Source organism: Orbicella franksi, chromosome 10, assembly GCF_964199315.1.
Source record: "Orbicella franksi chromosome 10, jaOrbFran1.1, whole genome shotgun sequence".
Taxonomy (NCBI): Eukaryota; Metazoa; Cnidaria; class Anthozoa; order Scleractinia; family Merulinidae; genus Orbicella; species Orbicella franksi.
In genome coordinates, this window is record NC_138154.1 from 16,961,808 (window position 1) to 16,989,581 (window position 27,774).

Below are 27,774 nucleotides of genomic sequence, written 5' to 3' on the forward strand. Positions count from 1 at the left end.
AATAACAATTACACGACTCGCATGAAAACAAATGCCTTCATTAGTCTTTTAGCTTCCGTTCAATTCGCCTTAAAAGATAATAGCCTATTCAGTTAAGCTAACAGAGTCTAATCATTCAACGTTTAAGATAATAGTCCATTGTCACATTCTTGCGTTAAGTTTTCAACTCGTATGCAAATTTCGTTATCCTAGTGGCCAATGGGAGAAATGATTTGCATCGCGTGCAAAACTTAAATTTAGGAGTAACGGTTCCATTGTACTTTTAAGGTTTATAAAATACAATCGAGCGAACGCTATAGCTTTGCTTATCCTAAATCCGTCCAGTGTTACTTGTGTTATACTGGTAGAACGTTTCCAAGTCCGTCAGCGAGCCATTCAAAATCAAAAGAACTTCTTTTCAAAAACCGTAACCGCCTTCAAATTCCAGACCTGATATAAAGGATTACAGCGAGCTATTCAAAATCAAAAGAACTTCTTTTCAAAAACCGTAACCGCCTTCAAATTCCAGACCTGATATAAAGGATTACAGCGAGCTATTCAAAATCAAAAAAACTTCTTTTCAAAAACCGTAACCCGCCTACAACCTCCAGGTCTGATTGAATCACGTATTGATATAAAAAAAACAAAGGTTCATTATCGTTTCCATTCATTATCAGTGACCTATTCAAAATCAAAAGAATTTCTATTGAATGCTCATACCCTCCTTGAAATTCCAGGTTGCGATTAAATCATGTAGTGGTATTGAAAAGCACAAAGGCTTATCTTTTCCATTCAATTTCAGTGACCTAAGTCAAAATCAAAATAATTTCTTTTCAAAGCCCTTAGCTGTCTTCAAATTTCAGGTCTGATTAAATCATGTAAGTTAAAGTTATATTTATTACCTCTTGAGAATCGTTGTCTTGGTCCGCGTTCTCAATAGAACGGACAGCCGCCAAGAGTGGTTCATGAATCAAATTCATTACTGGTTTTGAGGACGCTGTCAAACTGAATTTTATGACGCTGCAGTTTTGATAAGCGATAATCGATTTTGTGAATAATAAGTGCACGTCTCCACGTGCTCGAGCACAAACTTAAAAGAACTGGGGAAAGCACGTTGGACCATTGACTTTTATTAATGTGGTGGCTCCTCAAAGAGCCGTTTGGTTCTTACCTACATTAAGTCTGTAGGATTTTAAAAGGTCGCCATACCTTGCTTTCTCTGCTTCAAGAAGACGTGATAAGCTCGGGAGAACGGATGCGTCGTAATGACGCAGAATTTGTCGCCGTACGATTCCTTCCATGAGAAATAAACGCAAATCTCGTCCCTGGGATAACCCCACGACAGACTCCGATGACTTTCTTCATTTTGAAGACGTACATGTAATAGTGGCCATGACCCGTCTTGTAACCTTCTTTGACGATTTCATAATCGTCACTATCGACAAAAGTTTTCCTTGCCAGAAAGGCCACAGCAATGTTGTAATGGTTACTTGTGCAAGATGTTTGAGAGCTCAATAATGAGACGAAGGAGAAATGAAAATTTGGTAACTGTACCGACATTTTTCACTAGGATCGTTAGTTAATCACTATTTTCTTCGTTTATTCGAAACCTCGCGTTTAATGGAGCAAATGCATTGAAAGAGACGCAATCTAAGAACTTTTCTAAGTTTCGCATGTAGTTTCAACTCAAGCGTAAACAGGAAATGCTAAATATCTAGGAAGCATTCGAATCAGTTTTTGCAAGTCTTTAAATATCATTTATTCAACCACGTAACACGGAGAAGCTAGTAAGCTGCTTAAAATTATTATTTCAGTAGATTTAACATGGTATAAGACAAGTAATTGATATTAAAAACATAATACAGGTGACTAATCAGAGCTATAAAAGGTAAAACTATGTAACAACCCAGATCTCCGTTTTGCGGTCGTCGACTGAACAGAGCTCAATTGGGGTCTTACCAAATCAAACGTTTTCTTTACGCACAACTCAAGAATTTACGACAGTGTTATTTTTGCCAAAATACTTAGGGCGAAGTGGTAATTAATGGTATTTTTCTTTCCCTCATTTTCCACTGTAGTTGATGAGTGCGTCATCTGGAATGCAGCAATCACATTTGAATCTGAGTATAAGGAATGTGTCCGGGTGTTGCCGTACGCACAAAATGGTGAAGTTGAGATACATCTACGTTTACAACAACAGGTCTGGGATACCAACAGAACTTAAAAATGCTGCACAAGTGCTTTTTGAACAGAGGGGCTGGAAATTGATATGGGCAGATCTGTTCAACGATGCATTTAATTTATTGAAAGTTACTGCCATCGAGTATTTGTCCGGAGAACCAAAAAGATTAGAACAATCTCAGGTTGATGAACTCGATGAGATTATCAACAAACATCTTCACGTCTTCTCCAAACATCGAAACATGACTGCCGTGCAGCCTTCTTTCAAAGTCACAAATTCAGTACAGACGCAAGAGGCATGTATTGCGGTTTACGTTCTTGGAAAAGGTCAGATCCCATTGGGCGAATCTGAAACTCCATGTACTATTGGCTCTTACCCAGTGGACGTCGTCAACGGCTTTTGTGTTAGGACAAAGGATCCGTACCTTCCCACAGAGGCGCATGAGCAGAAGGAGTTTCTACGTTTGGGAGCAAGCATCGGGGTTAATGAAAGACAGTCATCTGGTACCTTGGGTGCTATTGTGGAGGATGTAAGGAATGGCACCTTGTACGCACTGTCTTGTGATCATGGGATGAATGATGTTGAGGAAAAAAAGATAATTCATCCCAGATTAGATTTCTACAGCTATTATTTACGAGACCATCTGACTGAATACAGAGGTTGGATAGAAAGAGTCACTGGACCTGCTGTCGAGTTACCGCAATTGCCAGATGACTGCCTTGAAGAAACTGAATTGCAAAAGATTTTCAATGACCTAAAAGCAATAAAAGACAAGTACATTACCTCTGTGTCACAGTATAAATTGACCATGATTCAGTTCCACGAAGGAAAGCTCAAGGAACCCTGGTGAGATTTTAAGAATTCCTAGGAATTCCCAGGAAAAAATTCCTAGGAATTCCTAGGAATCTAAGGTGTGAACTTTCACGGTAATTCGGACTCGGAATTCCTAGGAATTCCAACTGAAATATAGTCATCTCGAAAATTCCTTAAAATTCCCAAAAATTCCTAGGAATTTCTGAGAATAACTTGGAATTTGTAGGAGTTTTTGAGAATAGGTTGGAATTTTTTGGAAAATCTGAGAAAAACTGGGAATTTTGTATCATTTGTAGCTCAGACAAAATTTTGATGATTAATGGCCGGCATTAAAATAACAAATAAAGTCACGGATATCACATCAAACAGGTTTTAAATCAATGGTTTATTACATTTGCTTTCATGAATTTATACATAAGATGAACTATCCTGTTTCTTTTTCATTACATCAAGAATCAAAAGGAAAACTTAAAACAGATATGACGGTCAAACTTTTACATGTTTGATAAAAAGAGAACTCTTTTAGATAATTTACTTACTTTTTTGGTTTAGAAATCCAACAATTTTCCATTCACAAGATTGTAGCTTAAATTATATTTTATTATGTGGAACAAATCTGGATTTTCATGATTGTAAGGAATCGATGGTAAGAACAAAACTGAAACACTCCTTAAAATTAAAAAAGGCTGAGTTTGGGCAAACTTAGCTGCTGTTCAGTTATTTCTGTTGATTCTGCAGCTTCTTTTGTTGCCCTCTAATTAGGGTGTCAATAGCTAGCCTCTTAATCGTCATCTTTGTTGTATGACACGTAAAACAAATTTAAAAAAATACATTACATTGCGATATATATGAGGTACTGTAAGACTGAGATCCAAATATTTATGTGCTCACAGTTTAATACATGCAGCTAATTAAGACCTAACGGTAAGCTGGTTGAAATGTTAAAAGAGAAGACTTGATAATTGTGAAGGTGCTTGTATACTATTGATAAATATGTTACATAAATCTCGAGCTTACAGTTGATTAAATCAAGGTTTTCCTTCTTCTGTCAGTGTATCAACAACTCTCGAATTGGAGGATATATATCCTGGTTTTTAGCCAAAGTTAGACATTAGAAATGTTAAAAAAGACACTTAAAACATTAAAGGAACATTTGAATAATAGAGTAAACACAAAAGAATATACGGAAGGACAAAAATTGAAGATCAACACGGATTGCCATACAGTCAGGCTGAAACACACAGGAGACACGTATCAAACTCATGCAGACTGTGGCTGCCTCGTCGGAGTTTTTGTGAAGAACTTTGACTGGGATCAGAGAGAACTGCTATATTTGTTTCGTTTGAACAAGTGTGGCGAGAGAAACTACTTGTTATTCGCAAATCGAATTGTTTAGGCACGCACTGACTGGGCAACCTAAATTGTTTCAACTTTGCTTTAGCCAGAATTAATTTCATACCATGACTGAGTGACCCACTCGTGTATGATGTGTGATGATAAAGTTCAGTGAAAAGCTTCTGTCTAAATACAAGACTTTACTTTGTATAATATAAGGTTACTTGAATTCGATTACTCACCAAATAATTTTGTATACGGCTAATCTGCCCTTTGAATTTTTCCCCGTTGAAACATCCACAGTAAGACTTTCTTTTAGCTCCAAATCTTCACCAAGAATAACTTGTTTCTCGTTAATGACACTCACCCTGTTTTCTTCTGGTCAGAGGACCGCAGTAAAAACCATTTTGATATAATTTTGGAAGTGAAATCTACTAAAACGCATGAGTGATCAACCATTAACGCTGAATTCAAAGATGGGCACCAAAAGAGAATGAATAACGCGATCTTTGTCGCGTTCAGTCACGAGGATAGTCAGGTGAAAATTGGCGTGCTGTGATTGGTTCCGTTGATCAGTTGAGGAGAGAATGGAACTGGAGAAGGAGAGAGACTGGCAACGAGGCTGCTGGACCAGTTGCTTTTGATGGCAAGTCTGTTTCCCCTAAGCCCTTTCCACACTATTTTGGTGGTCTTTTGAAAGATGGGTGTTGCTTCAAAAGGAAAAAACTACACAAACTTTTTACGAAGAAATCAAGGAGGAAAATGGAACGTACTTTAACTGGTTGATCTGTTCCCAACGGTTGTCAAGATAACAAAGGATCGTGAGGCACTTAAATGAAGTTCACTGCAAAGGTAAGGAATCCAATTTTATAGGGATTTTCTGTTATGATAAGCTATAATTGTAAATAAATCAAACTAAGCGATGCATTGTGTGCTCTTTAAAAACCCCAAAAGCTGAAATTCACCTGAAAGGTTTCAAATCGACTTGAGGAAACGAGATAAATTCTGCGAAATAAGCTTAAGCTTGTTGTATCAGTCCACCAAATCTATTTTGAGAGCCCACATGTTTCAACACCCAGTCAGCACAATGCAGCAAGTATAAATTTGCAATGCTTGTCATTTTTTCCTTTGAATTATTTATAAGGATTAACATGATATGAGATCTATAGTCTTTTCAATACGTCAAGGTGTAGGGTTTTTTAATTTGCATTGTCATTTATTTGTGTCAGTTATTTATTTGTTTCCCACTGACTCAATCTTTTGGTTCGTTTGATTTTGTTGTGTTATGAATTAAAGTGACCGCAAGGACAAGGAAATACAAGAAACATATTGATGATCCCACTATACCCATACCAAAATCTACAAGATTCGACCACATAAATCGCTTAAAGCAGTCTTCACAGGCCTGTTGATGTCATCTCCCTCTCTTGCATCACTTTTTGCTGGAGATCATTTCCAGCACCATGAACAGAACACCTCAGAGTCTTCGGCTCACCTGAGTGAGATAGCTGTTGGCAAAAATGTTGTGGATGACTTTGATGGATTGTGGACTCAACCTTTATGCAAGAATTGAAGCTTCACAGAAGCATTTGATGAAATGGAGTTGCCTATACCTGAAAAGACTACAGAAATACCAATTGATGTAATACGCAACAACTCAGATTTGTCCACAGACAGTGATTCAGATAATGATGTTGAAGTTTCTAGTTCTGACTCCTATGAAGAATTTGAGAACTCTGACACTGACAGCCATTCACTTGACTCCCCTGATGAAAGTGAAACTAATGGTTCTCAAGAAAAAAACATTTTCTGCCAAAGAATATGCCTGTACGGCTATTCTGGCCTTAATTTCAAGACATTGTATGACAATGAGAGGCTGCTAAAGATATCGTTGTTTTAATGAAACTACCGGTAATTTGTCCAGAGAATGTCACAATACACTTTTACAAATGTACAGCAGGTGTGTGGAAACTGAGCTTTTCATTTATGACATCTGAGAGAGATGTCTTCCTCTTTTTCCTAAAGTCAAAAAGGATCAAGTCAAAAATTGTTCAACAGTGGGCTGTGATGGGTATGTGTGTGAATCTACAATTATATTAAATATATACATGCATATATATACTTTTGGTTTTATTGAAATTGTAAATAATATATATTCATTTATGCTGACAGGAATTTTTTGCTTAATCTATTTATCAAATCTAAGAGCATCCATTTTTGAGTTATTTTTTTGTAAAAAAAATACCTCTTAGTCGGCGCGTCGGGTATGTTATGGGCGGGTCAATGGGTGAGTGAGTGAGTGAGTGAGTGAGTGAGAGATGTATGTATGTCACACCAATCAGATTGGATCTACTATGAACAGCCAATCAAATTTCTTGTTGTAAAGGTAAATGGTACGTGAGAAACACAAGGTATGTATAAACACAAGGACTTTGGTAATTGAAAAATAAAGAGTGACGTGTATGTTGCCGGTTTGTGATTTTTAGTCCGGTTTGGAGGGGAGTGTGACAGTTACATACGTACATTGGGTTGTTTTAGAGTGCATAATTTTCAGTGTAATGGTGGCTAGTTATGAACAAGATGAGTCTTGAGTTTTGAAGCAGTTCATGAGTAGTAGGCAAATGGCACGAGATATTTTTATTTTTAATTACAAAGGGTAACTTGATACTTTTGTTTTTCACAAGGAGTTAATTCAATTAGAGGTCATGAATCGTCAGTTCTAGTTCTTAGGACATGTTTTAGAGGAGACGAGACTATTTAGATTTGAAGCAGTTCTAACGTTTACAATAGTAAGTGCAGGTAACGATTGTTTTGTTCTTATTGCATGCAAATATAACGAGATATTTTTATTTTTTAGTTACAATGGGTAATTTGACACTCTTGTTTTTCACAAGGTAGTAAATTCAATTAGAGCTGACGAATCGTCACCACTTGTTCCCACGAGATGTTTGCTATTTTTAGTTACAAATGGTAACTCGACATTTTTGTTTTTCATATGGAAGTAAATTCAATTAGAGCTTACAAGTTATCGGCTATTGTTCCCAGGATGTTAAACAAAAAAGAAGCTTTCATTTCTAGAGTGTTTGTCTCTGCAGTAGCAGTTCAATATTTTTATTTGATGGGCATTTTATGACATTCTTTTCAGTCCGATATTTTTAAAGGTAAAAAGTATGAAAACTGCTCAAATGTTCTTTGAAGACTGCGTGGCACCAAGTTAAAGTGCAATTTAATTAAATTAGACTTTCAACGTGTCAGAGAGGGTTTTTTTCTCTTTCTTTCTATTTTCGGTGAAGTTGTGTTGTGTTGTGTAAAAAGGGTAAACTTACGACTCGTATAAAACGCGAAAAAGTCTCTTAATTAACTTGAGTATTTTTGAGCAAAAATTCTTCTTGGGGGTTGGAAGGGCTATGTGATCGGTGAGTGAGGGAGTTATGCATGTGCGCTTGTCGCACCAATCACAGTGCGGGTTGTATCAAAGAACGAATCAAATTGCCTGTTAGAAAATAAGATGGTATCTACATTAATCTGGAGACGTGTCAGATTACTGTAGTTTTTTCGGTCAAACACTTTATGGCTTACTATTTAGCTATCTTACCATGACCGACGTAACATCGTATGTACATCATAAATTCCCAGTTTCTTTCTTGCTGTACATGGCAACCAAAAAAACTTGTCAAATTAACCAAATCATTGCTGCAAACAGCTCCATGAAAGCTCCTATCTCCGACACTTCACCCAAAAAAATAACTCTTGCACGTCTTGCGTGCCTATGTTTCTATCAGTTAAACTCTGGGTGTTTGATTTAAGGGTCCATACGGGCACATATACACTAACAAATCATGTTGGATCTAAAAAGCAATGTTAGGAGTGCTATAGTTTTATGTTGAGTCGTCAGACTTAAACTGGAATTAATGTACATTTGTTTGGAAATAATTACCTTGGAGCTTGACAACAATAAAAAGGTATGGAACTCCAGAGAAATGATCGTGTTGATTTTTACTAATATACGGAAACTGATTCATGCACTGAGTTCATCTTTAATTTTGACACTTTGGAAATTTATAGAAATTTCCAACAATATTTCATGTGTTTTAGCTATTCCCCAAAATTCCTAGATATTCCAAACACATTTTTTAAAACACTCTGGGGAATAATAGGAGTTCCAAGGATTATTCCCAATAATTCCCAGTCATACTTTTCACTATTCCCAAATATTCCCAGAAATTCCAAGGTCTTGGATTAGCATAATTTGCATGGCTTGGAATAACTTGGAATTCCTAGGAATTCCCAATAATTCCCGGTCATACTTCCACTATTCCCAAATATTCCCAGAAATTCCAAGGTCTTGGATAAAGCACAATTTGCATGTCTTGGAATAACTTGGAATTCCTAGGAATTCCTAGGAATTCCCAGACTACTGGGAATTTATATCGCAGGGGAAGCGTTTGGCAAACGACCAAGAGTCATAGCAAAGTACCTTGCTGCTGTCAGATACAATGTACAATTGGAAACGAACAATGGCAAAGAGCATTTTATTGATGTTGCCATTTCAGAATTGAACAAGGACGAAGTAAAAAAAGTAAAAACTGAGGGTGAAGTAGTGATAATTGGAACAAAACATTACCTAAGCGGCGAGTGTCTTTCAGCAACAGCAGATGTTAAGGACTTATTTAAGAGTGGCAGTGCTACAGGCTTCACTCAATCAAACCGTCTTGCTGATGAATTGGGAAACAGACCAATGTATATTCGGGGCAAAAGTAATGGTAGATGGATTGATGTACAATGTATCAATTGCAGTAAAACTGGACCAGCTCAACCACAAGCTTGAGATCTGCTTAGTCCATGTGAACAATGTAACTTAGAAAGATGGCTTAAGAGATGCTTGTGTATTCAGCAGCAAGGAGCGAAACCCTTCTGTGAGATTGGTGATTCTGGAGCTGTGGTTCTTGAAGGGGGTGGAAATGAAAAGTCCGCCGCTCCGGGCTTTGCAATGATCTTTGCAGAACTTTCAAGTCAATACTACAAGTTTGCCATAGCTTCACCATTAGAAATTGCCCTCGAAGTACTGGCCCGGAAAGTCTCAGAATTGAGACCCAACGAAAAGCCTTGCCACTTGAAATTGGCTTCAAAGTTTGAGACTATTTGAAGCTGGAGACTTTGTCAGCAGTCTACGAGTACTCTTATTTTTTAATTTTGCACCATGTGTGTGTAACTTTCATGTGATAGCTATTTTATCTTGTGCGATGTAGTCATGAGATGCACTGCATAAAATGTTCTGTATAAGGAGCCTTCCTCAGGTTGTACACAGGCAGTATATCTATCGGTATAAGACAAATATAAGGATGCGGCAGGATGTATAAGGTCCGTATAATGATCAGTGTATTTCAGGGTTGGCCAAGAAAAATACCAGGATCTTATACACTTGTGGCAGGATTCCTTATATGTCATTATACATGTCAGGATACATTGTGTATACTGTGTGAAGCAGGAGGTATACTGGCAGGTCTGTGGAAGGTGTGTATACGGAATTTTACAGTTGCGGCAGGATTCCTTCTATGTCAGGTCAAATGTCAGTATACAGTACGTATACTGGGAGAATCAAAGGGTATACTGAACGTGGCATGGACGGGAGGTGTACTGATTTCGTATATCTTATGGACAATGACCCCTGGTTTTTAGCTACAATGAAATTTGTTTTCGGGATTTCTAGTAGCAGTTTTATGGATATTCATTTTCAAATCTTAGCTTAGAAACTGATCGTAAACAAACACCATTTACTTGTGTTCCTCTCTGCTGTTTATTTAACGTTTGCAAATAAAAATCTACTTGATTACTATCTTCATAATCTCCTGAGTGTGGTCGAAGCTATTTCATGCTTCTTTAAGTCTAAGTCTACGTGGAGTTAGAACTGTAATTGTGATAAGCAACAAAACAACTATTTTACACATAAAGTAAAATGTCTTCCAATGACGTTTCGGGTACACGTCAAAATAAGTTAAAACAATATAATTTAGTAAAATTCATCAAAATTTAAATCTGTATCATCTACATTCTGATCACTTTCATGATCTTCATCATTGCATGCTTCGTTGTCATTTCTGTCGAAGGAAAAAAACAAAAACAAGTCAGCTTTAGGTCTATGACGTAGAGAATAAGGTTTAAGTGACAAACAAAAAAGAGGAGTGGAATTTCTCAAATACTTGAAAAAAATTGCTTCCCAGACTTGTACAGACAGTATTATTCTGTATATATTAACACCTTATCTTTCAGCTTCTTCTACTTGAACCATTTGTTCTTCTCGTGTGCGCAACTCCTCCTTCCGCTCATCTGACAGGGCCCATTTCGGAGTGTTCACTGGGGACTCCTTTTCAACTGGATTCCCCGTTCTGGCCGTCGTTCTTTTCCATCTTTTATTCTTTCCCTGCTGGGCTCTTTCACTGCGTTTGTCAAATCTAAGAACAAAATAAACTTCATAAGTATATGCAGATTGTTGTAACTTCGTGCGATAACCATCTTGCGGCCATGTTCTACTAAAAGCTACAAAAGATTTCCCTTTTTTGGCCTGTTGTGAGAAAATGCACAAAATGGCAAAGCCTCTGGACGGTGCAACGTCATACACAAGGTTGTATTCGATGGAAAAAACTGCTGTCTCAAAATATAGTTAAGGAGAAATGCACGGTTCAAAGAGTTCCTATTGTAACTCTAATTCTGAGGTTTTTACCGATGATTTTGGAGAGATACATGTATTTTAGTATTCTCATAAGAAAACACTTGAAAATACAATTAACTGCAACAAGAAGCAAAAGTAAACTACGCGACGTTTCGAAATCATATTGACGCCATTATCAAGTAAAGACAAGAAAATAACAGTCGAGATGTTAATTTATATTAATTACACCTGTCACACTATAAAGTAACATCTCGAGTCAAGGTAACTTCGAAATGTCGTAGTTAACTTTTGCTTCTTTTTTTAATCAATGATATTTTAGTAAAATCGATCATCAGTGCCTCATAGAAGTAAGCTGATACTTTAGAATGTGGGCTAATGCAAAGGTATTTGGTGCAAGAGAATACTGATTAAAAAGATATGTACACGTACGGAGTGAATTCGAGACTGGTAATCTATTTTTCAAGCTTACTTGCTTAGGAACGCTATGAGTGTTTCACTGCGGTATTTGGGGGGTCTAGAAACCCATCCTCCTTCAGATTCGCTGGCGGAGTCATCATCGTCTGTTGACATGTGATGTTTACTCAAGCTTGCGAAAGCCCAGGATTCTTTCTCGTCCTTTACGAAGTTTCTTCTTCTTTCATATTTCTAAACAAAGACAGATATCCATACCCAATTAAAACTCACTGACAATATATACCAACACATGTAGTGACATTTGAATCATAAGTTAAAGAGAATAATGATTTTGCAGTGCAAGAACTTCAACCAGGGCTGCTGATTAATTCATTATAATAACTGATTGATTGATTGATTGACTGATTGATTACTTTGGTCAAACTAAACTAGCTACTGTCCAAAATTTGAGGCAAACTCACTTTGACTTAGCTTTCAAAAAGTGATTTGGATGCTTGCATAGGAAAACCCTGAAAAACTGAACAATTCATTTTATTTCAAAATTCTTGGTATAATGTACATGTAGATTGATAGTCAGCTTTATTGGCTTTAGTTGGACATGCTAAATGGCGTGGGTGCAAGACACTGAAAGATATAGGGTAACCATATGGCTGGAGTTGGTGACTAGCGTTTCGATAACCTAAGGAATCAAGTCATCTGTAGACTTGTGTGTAAACTGAAACGAAAGATGTTTATGAAGTCAAAGTGTTCGTTTTGATCACCTCGAGCACCGCAAGTAGTTTAGAAATTTCAGAAAGATTATATTTAGGTTCTGGTGAAATGGCTGGCGTCACAAGGTTTCTTCAGTTTATCCAGAGATGTATTTGATCCTAGTTTGTTGCTGCACTGTTTAAGTCTTTTTTTGTTTTGCTTTCTCAACTGAAAGTATACATCACCAAACGGACTTCTGCGAAGAAAACTTAAACTACACATGCTACGGTACATGGAATTTTCCATGTACCTTCCTGTACTACACATGTTAAGGTACACGGAAATTTCCATTTACCTTCCTGCACCACACATGTCAAAGTACATGGAAATTTCCATGTACCTTCCTGCATTACACATGTTAAGGTACATGGAAATTTCCATGTACCTTCCTGCACCATACATGTTAAGGTACATGGATATTTCCTGTACCTTCCTGCACTACACATGTTAAGGTACATGGAAATTTCCATGTACCTTCCTACACCACACACGTTAAGGTACATAGAAATTTCCATGTACCTTCCTACACCACACATGTTAAGTTATATGGAAATTTCCACGTACCTTCCTGCACTAAACATGTTAAGGTACATGGAAATTTCCACGTACCTTCCTACACCACACATGTTAAGGTACATGGAAATTTCTCTGTACCTTTACGCACTCCCTGTACCTTTTTGCATTACTTTGTAAAGGTACGTGGAAATTTCCATCTACCTTAAGATGACACATAAAGTGTATGAGGCATATTTAAACAGCTCGTAAATCGTTCCCTGTTATGAAAGTGTCAGAGAGCCCTTAATTAAACGAAATTTAGTGAGTGAGATGAGGCAGATGTTTTGAAAATATATGATATCACAAAATTTATTGTAAGATACACAACACCCTGTCACGGTCTTAGCAAGACAGCTCTTTTTGGAAGATTCATGGACCTAGAAGTTAAAGAAACAACACATGTCAATATATTGTGAAACAACTGATTTTCTTAAATCTTTTAACGTCTCGAAGAGTTCGATTTAGTCTCTGTTTCGTGTTCACTGTGTTTATCTTGGGCTGCAGTATGGATTTCAGCATTCAATGACTCAATATTCGTAAACTGCTTACTCAGAATATGCCATCCCCTTTATATATTTACATGTAATCAGTTTCAAAACGTTTTATTTTTATTTTCACTTAAAGATATTTTTTTAGCTTTATGAAGAGAATGTCTAGGTTTTCAATGCAACATGTACGTTTTCGAAAATTACAGAAATGGTGCACTTTTGGAGAATAAATGACCCGAGTACTGACCCACAAAGATACTTGACACGTTCATGGGCTCATTCCGTGACTATTTTAATTCTAGTCATTTAACACTTAACAAGGCAAAATGAATATTTTTTTAACCTGTAAATTGATGAACTGTAAACTGTAGCATGTTCACGGACTGGAGAGATTAGGCCGAGTGATGGCAGAGTAGGAGCACGCTAAAAGCCGTCCGCCTTCCAAAAGCTTTTCATGGCTGAAAAATTTTCTAACCTTATCAGAAAACGCAGAAATAGATCGTCTACAAGTTCTGGAGACGAGACTTCGCCTTTGCATGAAGCAAAAAAAAATCAGAGATCTTGCAGAAACAGCAGACGAGAACACAAACAGCGACTAAGAGGCAAATGACGAAATCATGGAGGCTCTCAGTAAGATCGAAAAATTTGGAGAACAACTAAACTCCATCATCGCGAGACTGAGTAAGCTTGATTCAATATTCAATAGTGAAACCAATTTGGCGAACCTCAAAGCAAGAATGGCCAAGCTTGAAGAGTTTGAAGCAACGGCTAAGAATGATATAGCAGAATTAAAGAAGTCTTAAAGTTTCAATGGCGATAAGTGTAAGGAACATCGAGATGCGTTAAAGAAGCAGATGGAGGAGCAAAATAAAAGAATAACCTCTCTGATTGAGAGCGAGAGAAAGCTCACTGACCAAATAAACGACATCACCTTCAAGAACCTCTACCTTGAAGCTTATTCCAGGAGAGAGAATAACAAATTTTTTAATATCCCAGAAGTACAAGAAGAAGATACCAAAGAAGTGTTAAGAAATTTTATGGAATGAGACCTTGGTTACCACAACGCCCGCAGTGTTGAAATCCAACGTGTACACCGTCTAACAACCCGATGGAATAGCGACACAGCTCCACATCCTATATTTGCCAGACTTCTTCGATATAAAGATGTGGAGGAAATTTTCTCTCTAGGCCGACGACTAGAAGAGACTGATATCTAAATGTTCCGCGATCTTCCATTGGAAATCATCAAAGGGAAAGATTTCCGTATAACCCCATACATTTATTATGCATGCAGAATTATTAATTATGTATGTGCTCTATTGTTTTTGAAGACAATAGCAACTTCCTAAGGTATTAAATATATACATTGATAATTACTACTTACTGTGTGAATAAAAGAGGATTTGATTGCGCGTTGTGACGCGCTATCGCACATTGTCTTTTCGCCGATTCTTTTCTTCCCCTAGTTCCATTCTTCTCTTTTTCTTCTCCATATTACCCAGGCTCCTTGCAGACTTCTTTTCCTTTTTTTTCTTGTACCCCATCAGGTCTCGAACCACTTACCTTTTGCACACCTCTCGCTTACCAGTCTCTCTTCTACATCACTACACTACGAGGTTCAGTTGAGACTTAGCCCTCAAAAAATAATTTTTATTTTACTTGACTCGTTCGCATTCCAAAAAATTAACATTACAATTTACTTATTTATGTGTTTAATGGATGTTGCACACTGCACGAAAACATGCATCGCATGTGTGGGTCCCTGGTGAATAAAAGGGAGGGGGGTGATTTCTTTCTTTCTATCAATCGCTTCTCACAGTCAACCATAGCCTAAACATCGTAGCCCCAGACACTCGTGGGCACACCCAGCGCATTGAAAATACATGGTGGGGAGTCAAACAAAGTTTCCTAAAGGCTGATTACTCATGTTGGACGATCTAATGGCTGAAGCAGGGAACAATAAACGAGTGTTGAATCTGTTCACCAAACATTCTCACCATGAGAATGTCACCGTGCTCTACTTGTGCCAAGACATGTTTCCGCCGGCGAAATATGCCAAGAGTATTTCCAGAAACGTGCACTATGTCGTAGCCTTCTAGAATCTACGAGATCAATTAGGCATGAGAAATTTACTGTTACAGGCATTTCCCACCCAATGGCAAGTTTTACAAGACACATTTCAACGTTTGACAGAGCGTCCGTTCGGATACATGGTCTTAGATTTACATCCAGGCAGTTTGGATGATCAACAGATTCTCAGCCACCTTTTAAAGGACGAAGGATGTATGAGATGTCACAAATTCATCGAGACATCGTGATGAGTTCTTCCCAAGATTCAATCACTACCATATCTCTAATGAACGGATCCAAGAAAAGCACCCAGTTGGTAAACAAAGATTTGTTGGACCGATTGGATGGGTTGTTTGCCTTTTACCACTGTCAGTGGTGGTGTCATCGCCAGATGTTTTACCACTTTAAGTGGTGCCACGGTTGTTTGAACGCTTTGGCATTGATCATCGTGGCAGCAGGCATTGTCGTAGGATCCATCTTAGAAAACAGTCTCCTGATTGCTTGTTTAACTGCCGCTGGAACTGTGATTAAGGGGTGGAACGATTTCAAAAAGTTTTCGTTCAAAATTGACATGTGTCGCTTTGCTTACACCACTTACAACAAAACATTATCAAATTGAGAACCTACATGCAAGGACTTCCGATGGAGGAGTTTGAGGGATTTTTAATCAAGGTACAAACCTTGGATGATACAATCACTGATTTCACACCCCCAGTATCTGACAAGTGCGTGCAAGAATACAAACAACGATTTCACTACGACCACGTCGATAAAAGTAGGAGCACTTAGGTGAGTGGTAGTATGTCATGAAGAGCAAATGAACAGTTCGTAAAAAACCAAGGAGACGTAGGAGGACAGAAAAAGGGGGATTGTTACCATTGGCGGCTCTCATTCCAGCTTTAGTAGCAGCAGGCAAGGTGGCGGCTCTAGGAGGAATCTCTGGTGCAGCTGGTTACGGTGTGAAAAAGGGTGTGGAAGTTGCTTCATGTAAACGCCGACGATGAAAAATAAACCAAAGACCAAGAAAAAAAGTAAACAGCGAGGTGGAGCACTGGCATGACATAAACATAGATTGGTTGACAAGATTGCCGAAGGAGCTAGTATGTTCTTATCGGGACCCTCACCTACCTTTGCTACGCTGGCTTTGAAATTAGCGGGTCAGGCAGCAAAAGGAATCAGAGACAATGTGAATCACTATAACAAGAGACAACGTGGAGGTGCACTGTTTACTGTTCTCAAGAATGCAGCCAAGATCGGGTACAAGCGCGGAAAGGACAAATGGTATAAGAGAATGGGTGTAAAGGGTGTCACACGCAGTTACAACAGACGTCCTGCACCTTGGGTAGTATGATTCAATTACGCAGACAACACCCTTTCTTGGAAGCTATTCTCCAAGAGGCCAATCGGAACAGGAGACAGGAGATGTTAGAACATGCTAATGCAGATCAAATCAACACCGTAAGCGAAATGGTTCTCAATCTATTACGAAAGAGAATTCCCGTTCACCCAATCACCATGGCGAAACTGCATCGCTACAAGACAATTCTACGTGAGGTGGGGAAAGGCAGAAACTCGGTCAAGGGGCAAAGAGAACATCTCCAAAAACAAAAAGGTAGTGGATTCTGGCAAGGTTTGAACGACGTGTTCCAAGCATGTCGATGTTAAACACCAGAGATGCCCACGGTTATTCACTGCAAGGTTACGACTTCGTCCCCAAACCCAAAGACACCTTGAGCAAATTGGTCAGGTTATTACAACAAGCCAATGAAAGAGAAGACGCCCTGAAACGTGATGTGGAACATTGGCATCGAGCTTACAACGCCCTCCTTGAAGAGCAGATGGCATTTAAGTACGAGGATCTGTGTTCAGCTTGCAAACGACACCGCGACGAGACCGAAGCAGATGCGACCATCCTGTTGTGTAAGGAGTGTTCTACAGTAGAGGAAACAAAACGTAGCCTGGAGCTGAAACTAGAAAAGGCTCATCAAGGGGTTCATTACTGGCAAGACTGCTATGAAACGTTACTCCAACAACATTTCGAGGATGACAGAAGAGGTCATGATGGTACCCACAAAAGAGTTCGACCAATTGGTTCAGTATTGCAAAGGAGAAATCACCGACAATGCCTTGTTGAACAAAGTGGGTCGATTGGCCGCCGAAAGTCACGTGATACTCCGTGATAAATCGATTCCAGATTCAATCGCCATCAAGAAAATTAAACCTCTAGCTCGTCAGAGAGGTCGTTTAACCAAACGTATCAGACAAATTGGTCCTTTGTCGAGCAATAGTGCTGATGTCGGTGAAGAGGAAGATGGGGAGGAAGGAGATTTGGTGAAGGGTCCGTTGGAAACCATGTTCAAACAATTTATTAAGAACGCTTCTCGAGGTACAAAAACACCAAAGATCAAGGAAGAAGTTACACCGTCTACGTCAGGTGTTGAAAAGAAGCAACCCGCTAGTAAAACACCCATTCCACCACCTGACTCAGATCTGGGAACGTTCCTAAGAAAGGCTGACATTCTCCTGGGTAAAGACAAGCGCAAAGGCAAGGGCAAACGCAAAAACAAGGCCGAACGTTTAAAACCTATGAGTGGTTGGGAAGACTGGGCCAAAGGAAAGAAACTGAGAAGAAATCTAAAACACGATTATGACACGGACTAAGACCCGACTATGCGCAAGTATCGCCCACGTGGACGTGGTTTTGAGATTAAAAAATTGCTAGGCAAGACGGGGATTGAATTTCACTGGCCTGGGTACCAGTACATGGGGCCTGGGACCAAGTTGGCAAAGAGACTGAAACGAGGAGACCCAGGCATCAACTGACTGGAGAAGATTGCCAAACAACACGACATCAATTACAGTTGTGCTAAGAATTTGCAAGACAAGTGGAAAGCAGATACAAAGATGATCAAGGCCATAACGAGGTTACCCGGCAACAAAACGGTGACTGAAAAGATTGTGAAAAGAATCATGCAGGTGAAGAAAAAGTTAAAATTGTAATTGATTCTCCCTTCGGAGTTCATGTTGTTATTATTCAATAAAAGTTGACAAATGAAATATCAGACTCTGTTCGATTTAAAGCAAAGTTTAGTATTAAACTCCTGATTACAATGTGCGTGCTCTATTTTAGAAACCAGGCTTTTTACTCGGTCAAGATGGAAACGAGATTAATGATGTCAAAGGGGGCGGGGCTTCTGGTTACCATGGATACGTCAAACTCGAGAAAACGATAGAACTCCTTTCCATAACAATACCTTTTCATTTGCATCACAATACCTGTCAAATCTGTACTGGACTAGCCTATACCACTACTGATAGATCATTGATGTGATGTGAGGCTGTGACCGCCTGCGACTCATCTATAGCTTGCCATCACTATCACCAAAAAGTGAGTGGGTACGTTCATTTTAAACATTATAGTAGGCCTTTTTATTGCTTAAATGAATAATTTCGGCAATGAATGAAGCCATTCCTAAATACGTTGATCGTCTTCTAAATCGAAACATTATGAAAAGCTATAAAATGCCTGGCACGGTCTCTAAATAGACTCACATGGCATTTCTAAACAAATATCATACTTCAGGGGTCAGAGTATAATTATACGAGTGTTTCGAGTGTGTTGAAGACGTCTACATTTTATAGTATGCCTAATACTCTGATATGTTTCTCCCGGGATTTTGCTTGAAAAAATAAACTCCAAAGCGAACTGATAGTGTTTGAAACATGTGACATTTCGAATCCTAATATTCCAGACTGCCAAACCGGGCTAATTGCTTTAAAATCACTTGCCAGTTGCCGGGTTTTCTAGACACAGCGTTTTTGCTTTAGCTTAGAAGATGTTTTTAAAGGAGTCATTCTATTCATGTTAATTTTTATTGTTTCTGCTTATAGGTAACAGTAACCAGTATCAGTTCTTGTCTTAATAAGTAAATATCTTTACATAATATTAAATTGTGATGACAATAATTGTTGTTTAACTAATATATCCCAAATAACTTAAAGTTCTGGGTAAAAAAAGACGAATACTGCAACTGAGTGTTATGAGAAACTTAAGGCCCCTTTATATTTGTCAGAATTGAACGGCCAGTCCAGTGTATTCAAGAACAGAATAATTTCTACTGTTAGTCATATTTTACCTGTCAAATTAAATTAGCCAATTGCCGGCATAAGTATTATACGCAGCTGTCCTGGTGGTTCCGCAGGACAATCTCGTGAGCATTTTAAGGCCCAATTCAAATTAAAGACTACCTATCTGACCGGCCTCCTCTGACAAATTGAAAGTGCCCTACATTATCTATTTACTCTGTTATATCTGTATTTTTAGTTACTTGCAGTTCCTTCAGTTTCTTTCTTTTGGCTGTTCCCACTTTATTTGTCAACATTCTGTTCATCTGGCTAACTGGAAAGTCCACATTGTTTAAAGTAGCAAACCTTCCAGAATATGCTAAAAAGATAACAGAACACAGGATCATTACAAACAAAAAAAATATTAATTTCAATACAAGTATAGTCATTTCTCGTGAAGAATGGATCTGAAGCTTTAGACATTAGCAAATTGCGCACTGCTGTTTGATTGTGTTTGTGCTTTTAGTGTTCTTAAGGATCATGATGCTTGATGACACTTACCTTTAATGGTGTTCACTACATCCTGATTTAAAGCCTTGCCTAAGGATGCTGTGTCTGTCTTCGCACGTGATCCGTGTGCAAGACTTGTCGTCAGTGTTTCCTTGGAAAAGAAAGCCTCGACGAGAAGCAGGAACAATTTTTGTGGGTGTGTTCCACATTGACTGTGGATGGAGTGCAACCTTACAGACAAGATGCACACTCCTGATCCGGGAACAAGTTCTTGTCTTCCTTGGCCCTTGACATGGAACTTCTCAACCTGGTGAGCAGACTGTTTCTCAATCTGCTGGGAAAAAAATGTACTGGTGTGAGAAAAAATGCCAGTATAAGTGTGACGTTTAGTGAATATAATGTGGATATTTGTTATGCCAGTTTAAATTATAACTGCTCATTTTCCCTTGATAAACTGTATTTTAAGGACAGTGAGTCATTAAAGCATTGTTAAACTTACCGAGGTGGAATTAGTTTCCGTTGTCTTGCTCACCTCATACAAAACACCATTCTAAAGAGAAAAAAGCAAATATCAAATAAAATTTGTGTTGAGTATAGAAGAAGTTTTCATAACTTATTTCAACGTGCTCTCGGTGGCTTTGTGTACGTTTGAAACCTCCAAAATATATTTGATCTTTAGCAGAAAAGATCCCCAGCCACTCACAATACATGAAGTAGGGTGAACAACTGAGCGCCAACCTCAGAGTCTGTTAAGAAAATATGACATGTCTTAATTTTGTTTACCTCCTGTTTCAATTTTGCAGCAGAATTTTCTTTGTAAGCCTTTAAAATGTCCTCTAGGAAACCAATGGTGTCGCTACTGGAAAGAACTAAACAAAACAAAAATAGCCATATTTTTTGTCAGATACTTAATAATAAATAGTGATAATTAAATGACAAAAATAGAAAATGTACAGGCATGCTTTCGAAAATTTAAATGCTGCATTAGAAGTGCTTTTTATTGATTTTCAATGGCCTGTAATTATCCAACGTCACTGTAAACTGTATGAGCCAAACAATTGCCCTTTTCGTGCCTCAGTTGCATTTCATAAATTTTCTCTTTCATCAGGAATATTGATTGCTAAACCCATAAAACAACAGGATGTCCTATTTGCACAAGTTTAAAAATGTTGAAAAGAAAAGAGAACTAAACATATTGCAGAAACCTACTTACCTGGTAACTGACGCTTCCTCAAGGCTGGTTAACCAGTTGTGAGCAGTGTTCACATGGCATTACTACTTCATCCATGTGCTCGTCATCCCCGGCACTGCAGTAGTTGTCACTCAAACTGCCAAAACTACTATCCAGTGTCATCGCACTAGATGGGGAAGGGCTGCATTCTACATTATGCAAGGACGATCTTATCAGAGACCCTGTTTCCCCTAGGGTAGGTGCTGCAACTGAGGGCAGAATGGTGAGATCGACTGGATTACTATGGACGGAAATCGGTGAAAACAGACTTTGCAGTTGCGGATTTAGGTCTGAAGGTAGACGGTGACCCATATGCAGACTCATGTGTTCAGGCGAACTTTGCGAAGGCTGCAGAAGACTTGCATTGTACAAGGTTGAACTCTGTGTAGGAAGACTTGTGTGTGACAGCGGATTGCAGTGCAAGGTTAGTGGATTAACACCGAGCGAAGGGGGATCAGTTTCCCTTGGCAGATTCATTCTTGACTGATCTGGACTTTGCGAAGGAAGATTAACTAAGAGTGGAGAGAGACCGTACATTGGTTGGCTCACTGTGTGTGAAGGTGCAGGTAGAGTCACTGTGGGCAATGATGTATTTTGCAAAAGCGGACTGTGTGGATGTGAAGGCGGTGATGGTGAATGGTTTACAAGTCCAGCAGGTTGTTCCTTGTTCTGATTATCTGCTGCAGAAAGCCTGTCCTTGAAGAAGGCTGCAGCTTGTGTTCTTCCTGCCTTGATTTGCGCATTTTTTTTCTTTTTTGCTCCTCCTTCTTACTTGACTTCTACTGTTGTTCTTTCCGATCTGGTGTTGACTTTGTCTTGTGTCTTTTTCGTATTTGATTTACTTCGTTTTCTTGCTTGCTGCTCCTTTTGCTCTTTCTGTGGTTGTTTTTCCTGATACTGCTGTTGGTCTTCACCCTGTTGTTGTAGCTGCTGCTGAGGAGGCTGTTGAACTTCGTTGCTGTCACTAGTTTCCTCAGGTTCTGATGGCACCACTCTTGACACGATAAAATCCATTTCATCGCTTTCTCTTGCCATTCTGGATTTTTTTGCTGTCTTTTACCAGAGATGTTGTTTGTTTCCATTTTCTCAGCCAGTTGCATACAATGAAGATCAAGTTCGTCCTCATTGTCTGAAAGTTTAGAATATGGAAATGTTGTTGAGTAAAATGTACAATCCTAGCTTGAGGAAAACAGAAAACTAATTGAATGCAAATCAGATGGAATGGTTTGCTTCGTTTCCTTTAAAAAAATGTTTTCTTCCTTTGTTCAAATTATTTTATTTTTCTTCACTTTTCATAAAATGCTTCCTAAATAAACCTTGCGTCAGAATAATATGTAACAGGAGAGGAGAGTGTTGGGAAGAGAGGTCAAAGAAGTAAGCAATTTGAGATAAGACTTTTTCCATGAACTGAAAAGAACAAAACGGTTAGAGATTTGAGTAAATGAACTAAATTGTTTAAAACAACACCCAACACCAATCTCGGTGTCATTCTTTTAGTTAGCCTACTGCATTTATCTGTTGTAGGAGTAAAGAAAAATGCTATACATGTATGGTAATTAATATTCGTAATTTGCACGCCTATAATAATTTATCTGTTAAAAACAAATATGGGGTAAGAACTAGTTGCCTGTTTACTATTTTCTGCACTTCCAACCTGATCCACGTCGGCTAGTGAGTCGATTTTCAAAACATATTTCGTGTCCTCTATTATTTTATTTCATAAAGTGGCTAAAAGTTATAATTTGCGTCAACACTAATGTAACGATTGCTCTCTCCATTAAGCACAACTGAAAAATGTTTGATCTTTATGAAACTTCAACATTTCATTTATTTGATTATTCATTGTTATAAACTTCGGATAGTTAGTCCCTAATAAGAATTGTTCTGTGCACGGTATTTATAACAGTTCAACAAAATTTTCGCACTGAGACAATTGGCGAGTACAACATACACCCACCTCCAAGTTGGATAATTTTGGCTGGATAAGCGGTAGTTTTAGCTGCTTTCATTCCCTTTCTTCCCTCCTCCCAATCTACCATTGTCTCTTGGCCCTCACCAACATCTCCATGTATTTTTGAAGACGAAACCACGCTGTATTGTTGATCCTCAGTCCAAAATACCACAGCACATGCCATCTTTGATCTTGACTGTGGGTCGTTGTCCAAGATCTGTCTTGTTCGTGCGCAAATGTTTGAATCAGTGACACAAAATGAAATTATCTAAATTCTTTACGTTTATTGGCTGCTGGATCACAGCAGCTATCTGGTATCAGGATGAGTTAATATTCTCCAGCAGTCAAATGTTATGAAAGAGCAATTGTTTGCTATCTAAGAAAGGAAACGAAAAACCCTTTTTCACTTTGCGTTAATTTTTTTTGTTTAATTCTTTAGCAAGGCCATATCAGTATGAACTAGGGGTTACCAAACTAGGATATTTCTTCATATCGTGACTGCACTCATGGATAAGCTTGTTTTCGTGCTCACAGATGGAACACGATACCACAAGAATGAACGGTATTGAGATAACAGAAGATCCATCCCATGCAAGTCTCGCACGGAATGACATATAATCACTACACATATATCTGTTTTCGAAAGGTCAGCAGCAGCTGCTATTTTCCAGTGACTTTTTAATATTCAGTAGTTTCCCTCGGTTTTTAATGGCAAGAAATCCACTGAACAGTTCATCTGGACCTGGAAATGAAGAACTCATCGACACAAGCACCCCATTTGAAATACCAGGTTTATTTTCTGAAATTGAGGGCATAACTTCGCAGATCAATGCCCCATTTGAAGACTAGAATCACCTCATTTCTGTTGAAACAGTGCCTGATGAGGCAGTAGACACATGACAGTAGGTGAACTCACTTTTACTCCCGCTACCTCGCTTGATACTGAAGAATATGAGGCAAGATCTATAGACGTCTGTGACTACATACAGCTGTTAGAGCACCCTGAACTGTTTGCCGACCCAGAGCAGAGAAGAAGGGAAGTGGAAAATGAAGTTTCAGAAATCCAAGGTGATCGAAATCTCGAAGAAGATCCAGTGACATTGCCAGATCTCTTTGAAAATGTTACTGAAAGCTACCAAGAAATGTTCTCGGCTGCAACTGAGAGTTTATTTTTCTCTGGAAATGAAGACAAAGATGTACAGAAGGGCAGCGATGAGCGTAAACCACTCTATTGCAATGCCCCGCTGATGGTTGCAGAAAGTCTTCTACTGGTTGTTACCTTTGCCATTAGATACACCCTCTCTGGATGTGCTCTGAACGATTTGCTCATTCTGATTAGTCTTCATTGCATCAGCCCCAATTTATGCCGCACATCTCTTCATCAGTTCCAGCACTTTTTCTGATCAATCAAGAATCCCCTTGTATACCATTGGTATTGCTCGTATTGCTTTTTACTTGTTGACAACAGCGCTACTGAGACTTGTCCGAACCCTCTGTGCTCAAAGGATCTAACCAAGAGTAACTCGTTCTTTCTTCATTGAAATACTGATTGCCTCACAGATTCGCAACTTGTTTGCTAAAAGTGGCTTCTATGAAAATTTGAGACATCGTTTTAGAAGGACCAAAACAAATGCTAACCACTTTGAAGACATTTATGATGGCTCTGAATACAAAAAACACTGCCATCCTGGGGTTTTAGATTTCCAGCAAAATATCTCGTTATTGTGGAACACAGATGGTGTCCCGGTGTTTAAGTCATCAAATTTTTCTATATGACCGTTGTACTTTGTCATAAACGAACTTCCTTTTAGCGAACGCACAAAAAGGGAAAACATGCTATTCGCTGGACTATGGTTTGGAGACACAAAACCACTCATGCTAACATTTTTTAAACCATTTCATTCCTCTCTGCGGAAACTGGAAACCGAAGGAACACCCATCAAGGTGAAAGCAGGGGATGACACCACTGAGATGGTAAGCAAAGTTATCTTACTTGCCGGAACCTGTGACCTGCCAGCAAAATGTCTTGTTTGTAATTCTGTTCAGTACAATGGAAGCTACGGCTGTTTTAAATGTAAGCAGAGGGGTCAAACTGTTAAAGTTTCTGCACGAGGACACGTGCATGCATTTCCCTTTATACAACCTGATCCATACGGTCCGAAAAGAACTCATTTAGAAACACTGCAAGACGGAGATACAGCAGTTAAAAGTGGTGAAGCTTTAGACAGTATAAAAGGGCCATCGTGGTTAGCTGGACTTTCAAGTTATGATGTCATCAAGGGAACTGCTATTGACTACATGCATGGGCTTTGTCTTGGCATAATGAAAACTCTCCTGAATCTCTGGTTCACTTCAGAGAACTCGACCAAGCCATTCAACATCAGTGAACAGGTCTCAAAAGCAGACAAAAGACTGCTTGAAATTCACCCTCCTCTAGAAATAGGAAGACCTCCAAGGTCAATTGAGCATCACAGAAAGTACTGGGAGGCCTCTGAACTTAAGTCTTTCTTGCTTTATTATGGAATACCAGTTTTGTTCAGCATATTAGATACAAACTACTTCCAGCACTTCGCCATTCTTAGCCAAGCAGCATTTATTCTTTTAAAAGACTCAATATCTGAACTGCAACTACAAAATTGTGAAAGACTTCTAGAATATTTTTGTTTCGTGTTTCCTTTTCTGTATGATCTCGCTATCAAACTATTAATGTTCACAATCTTTTGCATTTATCGCAAGCAGTGAGGGAGCTAGGACCCCTTTGGACTCATTCATGTTTTCATTTTGAAGACAAAAATGGTTATATTCTAAAAATGATACATGGGACACAAAACGTTTCTTCTCAAATAGTTACCGCTGTGTCATTTGTTCAAAATTTACCTCAAATGATAGATTCTGTGAATGAAAGTAATTCTGCTGCCTTTAAGTTCTTTCAAAGTCTCGTTGGGTCACTGCAGAGCAGTCAGCAGACTCAAGTTATGTACGATATGTTTGCACTTGGGGTGCATGCTCCACGGGAGCTTACTGAAGATGAATTTAGTGCTCTTGCAGATGAGCTAAGATTTATCCCGGACTCCAAGAAAGTTCTTTCCTATACGAGAATGAAAAAAGGAAAAGAGGTTTTTCACTCAAGTGCATACAGGAAAGTAAGTGTGAGAAACAGCTATACTGTATTGTATCGATTAGGTGAAAACACAAATTTTGGACAAATACTTTATTTCTTTCAGTATAAGGCAAGCTGTCCTGGGACAGGAAGCTGTATGTTGAACTGCACGTGCCTAGCCTTTAATTATGCAATGATTCAAGAGCTCTCTCCAAGATATCTCAACTTAGTGACTGATAACCTGTGTAATATGCATCTGTCTCATGTAATTCCAGTCGCTAAGGGATCAAAGGAGAGTAGTTCCACTTTCCAACGTAGTAACAAAATGTGTTTTTATAAGCTATAAAGAGCCAGAATGTGATCCTTTCGATTTTGTGGCAATATTCCCTAGTAAATTAGAGAAGGACTAGAGTAATAAACGTTATGATGAAACTATGACATTATGGCAGTCTTTTTATAGTACGTCAACAGCGCCAAAAAAACCTGCAACCATGCATTGTCATGACTTTTGGACAAGTTTATCACCTGCACCTGTTGCTGAGAAGAAACTAGACCTGTTCCCATAAAATGAGGTAACCGCCTCGAGATTACACACACACTAAAATATAATAGGAGACTAGGGGAGGGGAGAGGATGGGTTTACACGTCCTCATGCTGGTCCCTCTCCTCTGGAAAAAAGAGTCGAAGCAGTTCAGAGCTTCTGAAGATCCTATTGCCTTCGTGACAAAGCCTGGGACAATGGAAATTGTGGAAATTGTTGTGACTCTGGATCATTGCGAACAATAGGCAGATTGAGTTACATTATTTCAGTTATACATTGCAGATTTTGAGCAAACAGAACTCGGCTCGCCAGCAGTGCGTTGCTCTTTTGGCGCTGTTTTAGTGGCATCCCTGACTTTTATTTTGGAAAAAAAGCGTCTCAAAGGTAAGATAAAAAGTAAACTTTGACGTAACAGCATTTCAATCTTACTACAGTGTACTGTAGCTTTGCCTCTTTGAACATACAAATTTGTATATTACAATTCTTTTATTCGATTGACAGTCATGCAGCTGCAGTTACATCTGAGTTACATGTATTCGTGTTGCAGACAAAAGAATTCGACATCAAGATGACTTGACTAGCAGATTACTTAGCAGATTGCTTGCAGACTTGACAGATCATCTGCAGATCTGTTTTTTAACTGTTCCTCGTCTGCAACTCAATTTTTTGCAGACGATCAAGGGACTATGTCTGCACAGACTGAAAACAGATGCTGCAGACGATAAATTAGTCTGCTGTTAGTCTGTTTTCCCTGAAACAGATCTGTTGCAGATCTGCTTGTTTCGTACGGGTCGTCCAAAGGAACAAAAGCATTGTGTGCAAGCTGAGGCGAAAAACAAATGGCTCAGCTCCTTGGACCGTCAGGTTAAAGGGACATATGCCATTGGAAGTGTTCCTCTGTTTCAAAACCGCTTCACTTACAGAGGAGACTGGTGGCGTGTTCACGTAAAATACTAAGAACATAGAAGAAATTCAATTCCAAAATGAAGAATCTTTCAAAAGATTTCTTTTGGGATTAGCCAACAAGTACACAAAATGCATTAAAGAAGATGACATGATGTTTAAAATGGAAAAAGATAACTCTTACAGTAGGGTCATCATTAATCAAGCTCACCCTGCC

General features: G+C 38.7%; 4 protein-coding genes, 1 long non-coding RNA gene and 1 pseudogene across 7 annotated transcripts in view; 2 read left to right on the plus strand and 4 right to left on the minus strand.

The window, feature by feature from the left end:
• The window catches only part of LOC145499822 (E3 ubiquitin-protein ligase rfwd3.L-like), a 93,319-nt gene extending 67,966 nt beyond the window's left edge, over positions 1-25,353 (minus strand). The window contains exon 1 of the mRNA XM_081479340.1: positions 25,344-25,353. The gene's annotated coding sequence lies outside the window, so the exon portion shown is untranslated. The remainder of the gene's footprint in view (positions 1-25,343) is intronic.
• Positions 1,684-10,202, plus strand: LOC145501680 (uncharacterized; annotated as a pseudogene).
• On the minus strand, positions 10,329-15,556 carry LOC145499714 (uncharacterized). Its single transcript, XR_014050974.1, has 2 exons — positions 11,449-15,556; positions 10,329-10,761 (listed from the first exon to the last, which is right to left on the minus strand). It is a non-coding gene; the product is annotated as an uncharacterized LOC145499714 (long non-coding RNA).
• Positions 19,547-20,915, minus strand: LOC145501682 (nucleus accumbens-associated protein 2-like). The gene is made up of 5 exons (XM_081481100.1): positions 20,888-20,915; positions 20,615-20,700; positions 20,331-20,381; positions 19,883-20,165; positions 19,547-19,700 (listed from the first exon to the last, which is right to left on the minus strand). The coding sequence occupies exons 1-5, from the start codon at positions 20,913-20,915 to the stop codon at positions 19,555-19,557; spliced, it is 594 nt and encodes a 197-aa protein (XP_081337226.1). The 3' UTR covers positions 19,547-19,554.
• On the minus strand, positions 20,615-23,197 carry LOC145499831 (uncharacterized). 3 transcript variants are annotated; one of them, XM_081479351.1, is made up of 3 exons: positions 23,020-23,108; positions 21,045-22,191; positions 20,615-20,700 (listed from the first exon to the last, which is right to left on the minus strand). In XM_081479351.1, the coding sequence occupies exon 2, from the start codon at positions 21,597-21,599 to the stop codon at positions 21,063-21,065; it is 537 nt and encodes a 178-aa protein (XP_081335477.1). In that variant the 5' UTR covers positions 21,600-22,191; positions 23,020-23,108; the 3' UTR covers positions 20,615-20,700; positions 21,045-21,062. The 3 variants fall into 3 exon arrangements, with proteins under 3 accessions (XP_081335477.1, XP_081335478.1, XP_081335476.1); XM_081479352.1 differs by having other exon boundaries at positions 20,664-22,191; positions 23,020-23,197; XM_081479350.1 differs by having other exon boundaries at positions 20,664-22,191.
• Positions 24,844-27,774, plus strand: part of LOC145499828 (uncharacterized) — a 4,330-nt gene continuing 1,399 nt past the window's right edge. The window contains exons 1-2 of the mRNA XM_081479349.1: positions 24,844-27,038; positions 27,202-27,774. The exon at positions 27,202-27,774 is cut by the window's right edge and continues 1,399 nt beyond it. Of these exons, the coding sequence (XP_081335475.1) occupies positions 24,847-25,755 (909 nt within the window). The 5' untranslated portion in view covers positions 24,844-24,846 and the 3' untranslated portion in view covers positions 25,756-27,038; positions 27,202-27,774. The remainder of the gene's footprint in view (positions 27,039-27,201) is intronic.

Coding starts and splice junctions, on each gene's coding strand:
- LOC145501682 (XM_081481100.1), bottom strand. CDS start 20,915: ATGCAACTGAGGCACGAAAAGGGCAATT. Junction 20,701..20,887: donor GAGGCACGAAAAGGGCAATT/GTTTGGCTCATA, acceptor TGTTTTGTTTAG/TTCTTTCCAGTAGCGACACC. Junction 20,382..20,614: donor CTGCAAAATTGAAACAGGAG/GTAAACAAAATT, acceptor TTTTCTCTTTAG/AATGGTGTTTTGTATGAGGT.
- LOC145499831 (XM_081479351.1), bottom strand. CDS start 21,599: ATGTACGGTCTCTCTCCACTCTTAGTTAATCTTCCTTCGCAAAGTCCA.